At 38.1% G+C, this 14,711-nt stretch overlaps 2 protein-coding genes across 2 annotated transcripts; one reads left to right on the top strand and one right to left on the bottom strand.

Annotated features, from left to right (window-relative positions):
• Positions 1-5,953: 5,953 nt before the first annotated feature.
• Positions 5,954-10,774, top strand: LOC110686265 (ABC transporter C family member 8-like). Its single transcript, XM_021862880.1, is given in 15 exon segments — positions 5,954-6,216; positions 6,311-6,919; positions 6,921-7,221; positions 7,303-7,623; positions 7,735-7,821; positions 7,924-8,529; positions 8,616-8,780; positions 8,865-9,159; positions 9,278-9,492; positions 9,612-9,917; positions 10,017-10,080; positions 10,193-10,232; positions 10,234-10,381; positions 10,384-10,435; positions 10,609-10,774. Coding segments are annotated over 15 exon segments (3,615 nt in total). The 3' UTR covers positions 10,752-10,774.
• An 83-nt stretch (positions 10,775-10,857) lies between these two features.
• LOC110685890 (aldehyde dehydrogenase family 3 member F1-like) lies at positions 10,858-14,579 on the bottom strand. The gene is made up of 10 exons (XM_021862441.1): positions 14,243-14,579; positions 13,113-13,181; positions 12,922-13,018; positions 12,615-12,821; positions 12,378-12,502; positions 12,161-12,265; positions 11,904-12,076; positions 11,686-11,776; positions 11,425-11,574; positions 10,858-11,321 (listed from the first exon to the last, which is right to left on the bottom strand). The coding sequence occupies exons 1-10, from the start codon at positions 14,432-14,434 to the stop codon at positions 11,070-11,072; spliced, it is 1,461 nt and encodes a 486-aa protein (XP_021718133.1). The 5' UTR covers positions 14,435-14,579; the 3' UTR covers positions 10,858-11,069.
• Positions 14,580-14,711: the final 132 nt, after the last annotated feature.

The raw sequence follows: 14,711 nt of genomic DNA, 5'->3' as shown, positions 1-14,711 counted from the left end.
TCTTTTGAGGTGATTGAGGTTGTGACCGGGGAACCCTCGGCGATCCATTGCCTTCCTCGGGTTCCCTTATTTCAACGCCGATGGTCATCGGCCTCCGCTGAAAGTCATGCGGGCCGATGATGGCCATTCTTCGGCGCCTTTTCTTAAGCGGCTGCTCGTCCATGTCTGAGTCTGAAGACTCTTCTTGTATCTGGTCTTCGGGACGAACAGGGGCTTTCCCTTCTCTGTGTCTGTTACTCTTTTCAGACTGTAACAGACAGGGGGGAGGAAGAATGTGAGTACAAAAAAAAAGAAAAGAAAAAAAAGACAAAAAGAAAGACAAAGTTAAGTCTGAAAGCTCACCGAGGTCTTTAGCAAAGCCTCGTCTTCTTCAGCTGCCCTAGCTGCAGCTTCTTCTTCAGCAGCTCTGGAGGACCCTTCTCCTCCTTCGCAAGCTTCGATAACCCGTGCAACCTCTTCGGCCGTACGGGCAGCTTCAGCTTCTTCGTCCAGCAGCTGAAACCAGGGGTCTCTCTTCTTCCACCAAGGCTTCTGCCTCTGATACAGAGCAACAACCTCAATTTGGAAGTGGGAAGAGTCTAGATGAACTTTCCTATGCCTCGGTTCAGTGATAGACGGGGCCCGATCAGTTACAACTCGTTCTCGGTTGACACCAAGACGAGCGTAGTTAATGCCGACGTTGGTCTCGTCCCGCTCTGAAAAAGAAAAGGGGAAAGGTCAGTTCAGTTAGGTTGGCACAGCATAAAAAAGCGAAGTGAGGAGAAAAAGAGATAATTAAAAAGCCTCGGCCCCAGCCGAAGAAGCTTACCATCCTTAAAATTTCGGCTGAGGCCAACAGCTGCTAGCATGTTCTCTTGGAAAACATAATGCGTATCGGGGAGCCAAGTCTCCGGGATATGCTGCATTCGGCCGCTGCCCCCCCGATTCGGCAGCTTGCCGAAGATATTTTGTTGACTAAGGTTTGGATCTGAGCCGTTATCTGCGGGGGGACCTAGACTTCCCATGTCGGGATCAGGCTCAGCAAGGTACCGGGGAGCGCTGAAGACGCAAGGGTGGCCCGGGTCCGTGGGTGCCCTAACCCGAATCCATTGACCTCTCCAGTCCTTGTCTGAAGAGTCGTTCGGCCACATGGTTAGGTACTGGGGCCGAGACTCAATTCGGTACCACCCAGAACCATGACTTCCGTGCCCACTTTGAATATTTGGCACTAGCCGATGAAGCTTTTTGAAGCAGTGCAGGTTCGGCACATACTTGAAGAATTTGCAGACCCATAAGTATGTCATCACCCTTCGGATGCTGGTGGGAGTTAGCTGACATAGGGAGATATTGTAATGGATCAGCAAGTCTCGAACGAATACGTCCAAAGGGAACCTCAGCCCATACTGAAGCTGTCTTGTGTACACCCCCACATACCCCGGGGGTGGACGATGGATTCTATCGGATGCCACGGGCATTCGACACCAATACCCATCAGCTTCAAAAATGCCGTAATGCAACTCAATTTGCTCGGCAAACCGATATTGTTCGGCATTCTCCACCCACCATGAGTAGGGGCGGTTCTTTATCATGGCCGAAGCTACTTCGGCATTCTCCCACTCTGAAAACCCGGGGAGGATATCCCAAAGGACAGCGGGAACTTCATCGTCCCGTCCAGAAGCGCTCGGCCCCTCCGTTCTCTGAGGAGGAGCCGAGGAAATTGGAGTCGCCCTAATCCCTTCAACAGGGTCAGACTCTGCTCTTTGTCCATTCCAGGTCCTAATCCTGTTCCTAGGATCGGGAATTGGCCTTGCTCTTCTTGGAGCACGGGCTCTACCTCTAACTCCTCTTGCCATTGATAATTTCGAAGAAAAAAGTCGAAAAAAAAGGAAGGGGTTCGAATTCGAAGAAAAATAAACTGAAATCAAAGGAATTTACCTTAATCTGAAGCGAAAGTTGCCGATTTACGAGTTCGTAGTGGCAAGTCTCAGTTTCTAAGCTTAATGCTCGGGGAATTTGCGAAGTTTTGATGCGGGTTCTTGGGTTCTCTCGAGAATTCTGGGTTTGTGTTGGTGAATAAGTGAGGAGAGATGACGCGCCTCTGATTATATCTCCAAAAATGGGAATACGGGGAGTCCGCGTTTCAATTTCTCTTAAATACCCCACTAAGTAACCGTTAAACACACGACCTTGCGATTAAACTGCTCATTATCCGTCCAACTTCCACAATCATCCGCCTTAACCGTTGTTATCTCATTAATTACGGTTTAAATTCAAATTTTTGGATTAATTAAATCATTCACTTCCCTCCTTTTCTGGTTAAATCAAACCCGACCCGTCATCCTTCCAAATCGGGTCTGGGGGGCAAGTTGTTTGGGTCCAATTTAGTCCAATTAGGCTTAGGCATTAAATGATCCAATTAAAAGCCCAAGGTCAAGGTTCATCTCTCTAATTGTGCTACAGTCAAAGATCAGCCCTCAAGGCAAGCCAATTGGGCTAAGGCCCAACTTCTCCATGTATGAAGAGGTATAAAAGCCATCAATATTACATTCTCATATATTCTCATATATTCTGATAGATTCTGATTAATTCAAGAAAAGCCTCAAGCAACAAATTCTCTTGCATAGTGTTTTCTTTCCACACATTGTACTGACTTTAGCATCGGAGGGGCCTTCCTCGGCAACACCCCCGAGGCTAGTTTACGTGTGTTTACTGTGCAGGAAACCTTCGGCCCAACATTACTTGGACCGAATCTAGTCTTCTCCGTTTCATCGGACCTTCGGCAAGGTCCCATTGTTTTCACCCGAAACAATAACTTTACTTTTATGTCTTATTTGGTAATTAATGGATATTTGGTTAATAAGTCTTGATTGCAATAGATGTTTTAATCGTACAAGCTATTAGTTGTTTTTTCAATTAATTATGTTAGACGAAATGGCAATGTGGTTGCCCATTTGTCTACTACGGGCCTGTTCTCTTCAATTTGTTTAGTTCACTTCACTTCAGCTCCAATAAGTTCAGCTTACTTAAATCAATTTGAAGAGACCCTAGATTAATTCCTGCTAATGGTGTTAGAACAAAACCCTAGTTGGTTTAATAGTATTGCTTCCATGTTTTCCCTTTAATAATAATAATAATAAAAAAAAAGTTATTAGTTGTTTTTAGTAAAATATTTAGTTAAATTAATTGATAAATTATGTTTGTATTGTTACTTGCACATATAAGAGGACAAATAATATTACTTGAATAGGGTAATATTTTCAATTTACATGGAAAATAAGAAAAGTTGGGATAAAATCATATGATTGTAATAATTCACTAAAATAGTGTTAGGGTATTACATAATGTTTGTAAAGTTATCAATTGCCTAAAATTGTATATCAGCTAATGTAGACACCCAAATGTGTCTCCCCCCTACAGCTAACCTAAAAGATTATTTGCTTCCCCGACTTTTATTTTATTTTTTTATTATTTTTTTAAGAGAGCCACATGGACAAAGTAAAAATCAATCCCAAGATTTCTTGAAATTGAGAGAGAAGCTTTGAGCACTTGTGTTATCCCTAGGTTGAATATTTCTACACCAAACAAAATTACATATAAACAATATTTAGATTTAACGAAATAAGTATAGTGGAATTTGTGCATAAAAATTGTAAAAGAAATGAATAGACTTATCAGTTATGATGTGCCTAGTAAAACACTAAAGCCATGTAACCCAAAGGCCAAAGCCATGTATTTAAAAAGTTGAACAATTATGAATTGGTGATACAACAATAATGAATTATGATAATAGGTACGAGTAATTGAATAGATGTTATTGATCTAACACAATGAAGATGACAAGGGGAAAGAAAGAGCTAATTGGGAGAGTCCTTGAAAAGCTGATCATAAGCTTCGAGCTCCTCGTAATAAACATCCCACACACATCGAACGCACCCACTTCCACAGCAATCCCCTGCTTCCGGCTTCTCCGGCGGCGTTGGCAGTTCCTTCTTCTTCGACGGCGTAGGCAGTTTCTCTTTCTCTATCTCTTTATCTTTCTCTTTCTCTTTCTCTTCCTCCGGCGTCGTCGGCTTGTTCTCGGCCATCAAAGCTGTTGTTCGTGCAAAGATGGGCGGCTTTCTGATTTGTAAATTAATTGTGCCTGGATTGAATTGGGTTTGAGCTCGATGTTGATGATACTGAACAAGATTGAATCCTCTCAGCCTCAACATGCGCAATTGCAACACCGATCCGCCGCCGTTGAAATCAAGAGGATGGGAGATTGAATTTCAATGTCTATATTTATATTTTGACCCACTTGTTATTCTCTGGACACTTGGCCGTGCTTTATTTGTTCGTCAAAAATACTCTGGCCCTTTTTTTCAAAAAAAAAAAAAAAAAAAAAAATACTCTGGGCCTATATCCTCTTGGCCTCATAAGACCCAGCCCTGATAAATATGGAATCTTAATACCAGATTTGAAATTTAATAATGTCCTCTATTTACATCACTGTTATATATTAGAGCAAGTTTACGGGTCAAAAAAAAAAAGAGCAACTTAAGACTTGGGGTGACATCATCATTTTGAGTTTTAAGATTTATACTTAAGCTTTTCCCATTTTCCTTCAAAAATCTCAAGCAAATCTCAAGTTGAGTTTCAAGACTCAACTTAAGACTTGAGATTGGAACCCATTTCACTTTTTTTTTTTTTTTTTTTTTACAGTTTTCTACATATAATATGTCAAATATTTAAGTCTTAGGGCTAAAGTGATAAATTTGTGTAAGTCTTAGTGAGTCTTAACAAGAATTTGATGACATCATTTTCAATGGGGACCACAAAAAATGATGTCACATTCAACTACTACATCCGGTCCAAATTACTCGTAACTTTGAAATATTTTATATTTCACAAATAATACTCTAAAGTTGCGAGTAATTTGGACCGGAGGTAGTATTTCTTTGGTTGACATCAAAATATGTTAAGGATAACATCAAAATGAAGTTGTTTGATTAATAAAAATAAGAGAATCTTCACTTCTAAAGAACTCACAAAATGAATGAAATTGATGTTCCATAAAAACAGAAATACCTTCTCATGCCTATAAGAGTTTTTAAGTGCTTTTTTTTTCACAACTATTATTTTCATTTTTTTTTTTTAAAAATGATTGTTATCACTCAATTCTAATCATTTTAAGAAAAAAAAATCTAATCGTTTAAGAGGAAAAAAAAAAGTCTTTTACTGTAAGATGCTTCTCCATCTCACATTAGTCTAAAACACTGGATGTATGGGAAATATTGAAAAAATAAGTTTTGTAAAGACAAGAATGCAACCATGCATGCAAGTGGCTTTAATTAAGTAGAGTTATCACTAAAAAAAAGAAGGGTGGGAGTGTGATAGAATATTTAAATTAAAAAGCTGATGAAAAGTTATGGTTTGAGTATATGAACAACATCCCATTAAAGTAGGTCATCATTCCCACAAGTGTTGAAGCATTAATACAATTGCAGCAGGTATCTTATTTCATTCTCTGTGCTCATTATTCAAAACCATGTCTTCCTTACTACGAATAGGTAACTTCATTTCCTGCTACCAACTTTTAATTAATTACTTGTGTGATCAGCTTACATTTTCATACTGTATTCGGCTTCTTCATATTATGTGACTAGCAAATACCAGGCCAATAATGTATTTGGCAACATGTTTGAATTAAGTAATCATTTACCATCCATTATTGTTGTACTGATCACACTTCCTCCGTTCCACAGAATCTATGTTTAATACTCGCTCTACTTTTTTTTTCTTAGATGTATCAAGTGTCACTTTTCATGTTTAAGTACAGTACAGTACTAATTTTAATGTCTGCAAAGTTTCCATTCTCATAACAACTACTTCTAATTACTCCACCTTTAAACCATATGCAGGGCTTTTCCATGAGGTCAGAGGAACATTTTTTTATTTGACTTCTTCCTCATTTCACAGAACTATAATAGATGCCATGAACCTTATTTTCCTGGTCTTCTTTTATTTGGTTGTTGGGCTCGCAATTTTTAGCAGAGAGCGCAAGCAAAGGAGCTTCAATAGGAACTGGTTCTTTCTAGCCGTATCAATATGCAGCACTCTTGTAAGTATTGCATATCTCAGTATAGGATCATGGGACCTTTTATCGTGTTCTGAGCAACTAGAGAAACTAATTTGGCAAATTTATCTTCTTAGGGGAGTAGTTTGGTTCTCCTTAGCTGTGTCTTTAAATGTTCAAAGGTCAGGATGGGTCAAGATTTTTTATGTACATGGTGGACATCTTCTTAGGGGAGTAGTTTGGTTCTCCTTAGCTGTGTCAAGATTTTTAAATAAGGTCTGCTTTGATGGTGGCTATTTTCCACAAGCAGCTAAAACTTTCTGCCGTGGCAAGAAAGATTCACTCAACTGGTGAGATTGTTAACTACATAATGGTGGATGCTTATCGTATGGGTGAAATCTCCTGGTATTTCCATTCAGCCTGGAGTTGTCTACTTCAGCTCCTTCTATCACTTGGAATCCTTATTGGTATCGTGGGCCTTGGAGCTCTACCAGCCTTGGTTCCTCTTGTTATCTGTGGTATCTTCAATATTCCGTTTGCCAAACGACTCCAAGAGTGCAAGGCTGAGTCCATGGCAGCTCAGGACAAGAGGTTGAGAGCCACTTCAGAGATCCTCTCTAGCATGAAGATCATTAAGTTGCAATCATGGGAAGAACATTTCCTGAAGCTCATCTATTCACTCCGAGATAACGAGTTTAAATGGCTGAGGGACGCACAACATAATGTTGCCAATGGCACTGCCTTATTTTGGCTATCTCCCACAATAATATCTTCAATGGCCTTTTGGGGTTGCTCGATTTTCAGGAGTGCTCCTTTAGATGCTGTCACTATGTTCACCATCATTGCAACTTTAGGAGTTATGGGGGAGCCAGTTGTACAGTTGCCTGCAGTTCTCTTCAATAATCCAAGCAATGGTGTCATTTCACAGGATCAATACATTTCTGCTAGATGATCAAGTATATATTACTGATGCTATTGGAAGTGGTACAATGGTAAATCCAGAGAACAATGTAGAATTACAAGATGGAAATTTTAGCTGGGATCCAGAATCTCCAACATTAACCTTGAGAGATTTATCTTTAGAGGTGAGGCCAGGTGAGAAAGTTGCAATTTGTGGGCCTGTTGGAGCTGGGAAATCTTCACTTCTTTATGCTTTACTTGGTGAAATGCCCAAAATATCAGGCAGGGTAAGGCATTCTTTTCTTCTTGTTTGCAAGTATAATTTATCCTCAAAAAAATGCTTTTCGTCTGACACTTCATGTATTTAGGTCGATGTGTTTGGATCCATAGCATATGTTTCTCAAAGTGCTTGGATACAAAGTGGAACAGTTCGCGATAATATATGCTACAGTAAGCCAATGGACAGCAGAATATATGAGAAGGCCATCAATGCTTGTGCTCTTGGTAAAGACGTCATGAACTTTAGCCACGGTGATCTGACAGAAATTGGTCAAAGAGGTATAAATTTGAGCGGAGGTCAGAAGCAGCGGCTTCAGTTGGCTCGAGCTGTTTATAGTGATGCTGATATTTACCTCCTTGATGACCCTTTCAGTGCAGTTGACGCACATACTGCAGCTGCCCTATTTAAAGTGAGCAAACTGACTCATGTTCTACTATTTCACTAATTTCAAAAAAATAAAAAGTAAAAATTGATATTTTGATGTGGTTATTGCAAAGACTAACTGCTGATGGTTTTACAGACCTGTGTCATGGGTGCTTTAAGGAACAAGACCGTAATTCTAGTCACCCATCAAGTGGAGTTTCTGTCACAAGTTGATAAAGTTTTGGTATAAAATGAATAGAAATACTTCTGTTTTACAATAAATATTGGTAGTTCTTCGTTCAAGAGCAAAGAAAGGCAACTTAGCTTGTTGTGGGGGCCTGTGCAGGTTATGAAAAGCGGTCAAATTACACAATATGGAAGCTATGAGGATCTTTTGATGATTGGAACAACATTTGAGCAGCTTGTCAATGCACATAAGAACGCAGTTACACAGTTAGGTCATTCAAGTATTGCACCAGAAAGAGAACTTCACCAGGCTACATTTGACAGACCAGTAGTGTTTTCTGACACTTGTGACGACAATAGTGACATTCCTGAGAAAAGTACACCACTGCAACTAACAGAAGAGGAGGAAAAAGGAGCCGGAGATGTAGGATACAAGCCATACTTGGATTACATATCGGCCTCAAAGGGTCTAACTGTCCTGTTTTTAAGTGTAATCTCACAGATTGGTTTTGTAGCTTTCCAAGCTGCTTCAAGATATTGGTTAGCTTTTGCGATTCAGATTCCTGAACTAAGCATGAGCACTTTAATAGGGGTTTATGCAGGACTTTCCTTCCTTAGTATAATATTTGTACACCTCAGGTCTTTGTTCACAGTTAAGTTAGGCCTTAAAGCTTCCAGAGCTTTTTTCGAGAGTTTCATGAATTCAATATTCAGAGCTCCAATGCTTTTCTTTGATTCAACTCCAGTTGGACGAATTTTGACTAGAGTAAGATGATATCTAATCTATTTATCTTCTGATTAAGTTAATGTTATCTTTCTAGTATGAATGATTTTTCCTACCTCGATCTGCAGGCATCATCAGATTTTAGCATTTTGGATTTTGAAATACCTTTTGGAATTTCCTACGTGTTGTCTGTTGCAATTGAGGTCGCAGGAATTATTTTGGTCATGGCCATGGTGACTTGGCAGGTACTCATTGTGGGAATTCTTACCTTGGTAGCATCAAATTTAATTCAGGTACTTTTTCCTGAACCATCTGTGCCTAATTATTATCTTCCTTAACTTATCATTTTTTATTGACCTTTCCTTGAAATACTTCAGAATAAGTATCTTGCTTCTGCAAGGGAGATAATACGTATAAATGGAACCACAAAGGCACCAATCATGAATTATGCAGCTGAGGCATCTCAAGGGGTGATAACTATCAGGGCATTTAAAGAGGTAGATCAGTTTATCAGCAAGTACCTGAAGCTTGTCGATACTGATGCTAAGCTATTTTTCTACTCAAACACGGCCATGGAGTGGTTGATTATAAGAATTGAGGCTCTTCAGAATATGACACTCTTTACTGCTGCTTTTCTCTTTGTTATACTTCCTAAGGGTTCTATACCGCCAGGTAGTATAATGTTTATTCACCTAATCATCTCGTTAAGATTGCATTTTACCAATTCATACCTACAATAACTGCAGCAGAGCTTAATATTTGTTTTTCTGTTTTTCTTCTTGTTCTGCAGGACTTGTAGGGCTTTCTCTTTCCTATGCTCTAACATTGAAGGCCACCTACGTCTTCATGATGCAATGGTACTGTAACACATCTAACTACATCATTTCAGTTGAAAGAATTAAACAGTTTATGCACATAGAACCTGAACCTCAAACTAACATTGAAGATAATAGAGCTCCATTATCTTGGCCCTCAGAGGGTAGGATCGAGTTACAAGATCTCAAGGTATGAAAAAAAATGTAGACAATGGGAATTCTTAGAATCCTCAAGTCTTATCTTATGCAACTCTAACCTTTTTAGAGATGCCAAAGTTCTTATTAACTTCTTCTGTTGCACAATCTCAGATAAAATACCAGCAAAGTGCTCCACTAGTTCTCAAGGGAATCACTTGTACATTCAAAGAGGGTACACGAGTAGGGATTGTGGGGAGAACTGGCAGTGGGAAAACAACACTCATAAGTGCATTGTTCCGATTAGTAGAGCCTCATAACGGAAGAATTTGTATTGGTGGCATAAACATTTGCGCTATTGGACTCAAGGATTTACGGACTAAACTTAGTGTCATTCCCCAAGAACCAACCCTCTTTCGAGGTAGCATTCGATCTAACATGGACCCTCTAGGTTTATACTCTGATGCTGAAATATGGGAGGTAAGTTTTATATCTTAAGACATACTTCAACATTTGTAATTTAATCCTATTGAATAGATAAATTTAGGACTCTTGTCAACCTATTCATCATTTTGGCAGGCACTAGAGAAGTGTCAACTTAAGATTACATTTACCAGCCTTCTGAATCAGCTGGACTCATCAGGTAAGTTCAATCAAGTATCCTCAGTCTAAGAATTGTTATTTCTTTTTCTCCCTCCTTTCCTTCTACATCAGATTGAATATTGCGTGTTTGATAAAACCATATATCTTCATAGTCGGTGATGAAGGTGAAAATTGGAGCATGGGGCAGCGCCAATTGTCTTGGAAGAGTCCTCTTGAGGAGAAACAAAATTCTTGTGTTAGATGAAGCCACAGCTTCCATAGACTCTGCAACTGATGCTATCCTTCAGAAAATTATTAGAGAAAAATTTTCTGAATGCACAGTAATAACAGTAGCTCACACTCTCACAGGGTTCCAACTGTAATAGACAGTGATATGGTTATGGTTCTTTCTAATGGTATGCTTCATGATCCTCATTCTTTGTTTACCACGAATAGCATTATACCTGAATACTGGACACCAACCATTGATATTTAGCCTCTTTAGAGCTTTCAGAATATTTTGAACTTCAGAGTTCTAATTACTGATATAGGCTGATGTGAAGAAATATGGCTGATCTAATTTGTGCAGGTGAGATGGTGGAGTATGATGAACCCTCTAAACTCATGCAAAGCAGCTCATCGTTTTCCAACATTGTAGCTGAATATTGGTCCAGCTGCAGGGGCAGCTCCTTCCAGAAAATCGAGAATGCCTCGCAACAACATACCGTTTAAGATGTTAAATCATCTTTTATGTTCATAGACAGGTAATAGAATGTTGTATTTCAAGGCTCTTCAAGCTTAAAATATTTTTTAAGAAATCATAAACTAGAGCTAGTGGTTCCAATAAACACCTACAGAGTACTTATTTAAGCAAATGTAAACTTATTTCCAGAGATATTTATTCCAGAGCACGAACATACTAAGTTACCAACTAAGTTAACAAACGCAAAGGACATACAACAAACAAAACAAATTCATCTTTATAAGCAATGAACTAATTTAATCTTTCATCAATTCAATGTTTTAATTGTGGGATGATTTCAACTTGTATTAGTCTTCTTTGGGATATCCTCTGAAGCCAAGCAAGAGAAGCAAAAGATTAAAGTAGTCGACTTTGTAACCCACCCTACAAAACTCCAACTTAAACGCGTTCCATGGAGGATACCTTGCAGACAAATCAGGAAAGTAGCCTCGGTACAGCACGGATTTCTCATGGCTAAACGCATCAAAAGAGTACTTTCCATGATATTTTCCCATCCCGCTCTGTCCTACTCCTCCAAATGGCAGCTCATCACAAATATACTACAAGAACATCAATCAAACAACCACCGTATCTAATTAGAAATAAGCAAAAATAAAAAATGGTATCATTATTTTAACATTGACTTAAGATCATGAGCATTACCTGAATTAAAACATCATTAAAAAGCAAACTTCCAGAGGAAGTTTCTGAGACTATCCGCTTTTTGAACTTATTGTTGTGTGTAAATGCATAAAGAGCAAGTGGCTTTGGTCTCATATTGATGAATTCAATACTTTCTTGAATGTTCTTCAACTGTCTCACAAAATCTTTTATCAGAAAACTTTGTACAGGATACCAAAGTAGAGAAACAAAACACTAACTTCATACTGAGAGGGAACAAAAGGAGTATATATATGTTCTTACAGTTATAATTGGCAAAATTGGGCCGAATATCTCCTCGTTCATGACCACAGAATCAAGTGGAGGATTTAGTAAGATAGTTGGCTCAATAAGCCTGCAAGTGAAGAACTCCTCATCTCATCAAAAGAATTAAGAATCTCCCATTTTTATAATAAAATCAGATGGAACTTTACTTTGGGAAGCTTTTCTATTGATGGATTTTTGTAAGAGAAGAAATTTACAAATTTTTTTCGTCGTATGAGCCTCCATGCACAATTGAAGCTGCCACTGCTGGATCCTTAAGATAATTACACACTCTGTCAAAATGATGCTTATTCACACTCCTACTGATATTTCCCAAGGTCTCTATGTTCTCCCCATAAAGTCTTCTCACTAACGTTTTGAGCAAGTCAACCTAAAACAATTATACTGATTAAATGACAAGGAACGTGGTGAAGATTTGTCTGTACAAAGTACATGGATGGAATGTATGTAATACCAATGAGGATGCAAACTTCTCCTCCACAAGCACATAATCTATAGCAATGCAAGCTTGTCCACAGCAAGCGCCCCACTTAGCAGATGTAAGCCTCCGAATAGCCACCTTACACAAATATGTTGAGTTCAACAAGATTAAATTAGACACAAGAGGATAAAGCTTAACACGAATTTCACATTCTTTTATGACTGCAATTATAGTTGAAGCCGTGACATACCTTGAGATTAGAGGAGATTGAAGAGTAATCAAAGATGATGGGGCATTTACCCCCAAGCTCTAAAGTCACAGGCGTTAAATGCTTAGCAGCTTCAGTCATCACTATTCGACCAACCCTTGGACTTCCTAATCAGATTAAGTGACATACATTGTTTAACCGAATTACAGTAGCTAGAGTTATTTCTTCATTAAAATTAGTTAGACAAATAATAATGGTAGCTAATTATTGGGAACACACCAGTGTAGAAAATCTTGTCCCATTTCTGTTGCAAGAGCTGCTGGCTAACATCAGGTCCTCCTTCAATGACCTTAATTGCAGTGTTATCCAAGTACTGAGGAATGGTGTTAGCAAGAAACAAAGAGGTCGCCGGTGCCATCTCTGAGGGCTTTATGACAACCGCATTTCCTGCAGCTATAGCTCCAATCAATGGTTCCAATGCCAAGTCTAATCATCAAAATTGAAACATCATTATAGAATCTAGTCAGTTAATTGTTATACTAGTACTAGTACGGAGTATTAAAAAACCAAAAAAGTAATGCCGAACCTAAAGGGTAGTTCCAAGATGTCATAATGAGAACAAGGCCATATGGTTCTGGTACTACTTCTCCCTTGGCAGGGAAAAATAGCAATCTAATCCCAGCCTGCACAATAAATTGCATTTAACAATTTTACGTACTGTATTATATACTTCATACTTTCGTACATGTCGTATAACAAATTAAGAAAAGAATCCACCTTTTTGGGAGCCATCCAGTTCTTCAGGCAACTCAAAGCATGGACGACAGCTTTCTTTGAAGGTCCAACCTATCAATGTTGATTAGAATTAGAATATCAAATGTTTGTCAAACAGATCAAGAGTAATGAGTTATGATTATTCTAATAAAGTACGGAGCGTGTGACATTGTCATAATTTGTCAATTGTACTAATATACTCGATTAGAATTTTAAATTTTATACAAAATATACATGTACAGGGCTATACTGATGAAATTATGCATGTAATATGATATCAATGTGTATGCCTATAATGAATGGTACAGTAGTTGGGCATTTGTGTTGGGTAGCTAATATGTGTGTTTCACGTGTTGGTGTGTTGTGGGTGCGTCAAAGGCACATGCATCATGCGTGCACTACATCCCACCTCACATGCAACAAGGCCTTTTTTTTACAACACATTACACTACAACCATTGCAAACAAACACAAAGGAACTAAATTTTCTTCATAGCATTAGTGCTGCTTTACACTATACAAGTCATGACATCATATAAATGGTAATCAAAAGAGACAAATAATTAAACTAAGCTAAATCATTTGGAGGACTATATGGATCCAGTTGTAACATACCTCATACCGCCTTCTTCGTCCCTAAAATGTGTTATATTAATATATTACCAATATATTTATGCACAATTTTGGTTAAAAATGATAATAAAAAGCTATGATTATGCAAAATATTGCCAAAACACCCCATATATAAAGATACCACTTTGTCCATACACAGGGTTGCATTAAATACATCTCCAATTTAGCAACGACAATATGTGGAAATCCACTACTGATCCATCATCTATGTAATTTAATAATCTATCATAGCAAATTCCCTTTACCTTTCCCCTCCCTTCAACAAAAAAGACAAATATACATTAATTAATATGAGCTAGTTCAATTATTGGTTAAAACAAAATTTTACCAAAACTTTACAGTAACATGCTAAAATTAGATTTTTACTAGACATCTAGACTTTAGTGAAACTTGATTATATATATTAATTAAATAATACGTATATAAAAGAGACATAAGAATGGTAAAATATGATTGAAAAATAATTTTAAAAAAGCATGAAAGATTTAAGGATAAGAATACCTCATCCTTGAAAGCTTCAATTTTGCTCTTGCCAACATCATCATAAAGTGCTTGAAAACACTTGTTTTCTTGGTCTGTAACCATTTTTAAGAGAGATTGAAGCTGTGCTTTCCTCCATTCAAAAGTCTTTGTCTTTCCACTTTTGAAGGTCTCCCTTAGCTCATCTAAGCTCTTAGTTGATCTTTGATCCATTTTCTTTAATTGTTGGTTAGTGTTTATAGCCTCGATCTTACGATGATATCATATTATATAGTACATACACTAACTTATTCTCATGTGAAAGAAAGAAAGGTTGCTTTACTTGCAAAGATAAACGTACGAGAGTTGCCGCTGAAACACCGTGAATTTCCAACTAACCAAATAAATGAGCACATTTAATAAGTGGGGGCGGCTAAACTTAACGTCAATTAAATTATCCTTGATAATTTAAGCTGTATAAACTACACTTCATTACTACCAGTACCGAGTA

Source organism: Chenopodium quinoa, unplaced genomic scaffold, assembly GCF_001683475.1.
Source record: "Chenopodium quinoa cultivar QQ74 unplaced genomic scaffold, ASM168347v1, whole genome shotgun sequence".
Classification (NCBI taxonomy): Eukaryota; Viridiplantae; Streptophyta; class Magnoliopsida; order Caryophyllales; family Amaranthaceae; genus Chenopodium; species Chenopodium quinoa.
Note: the sequence above shows the minus strand (reverse complement) of the source record. Positions and strands in the feature narration are given on the sequence as shown.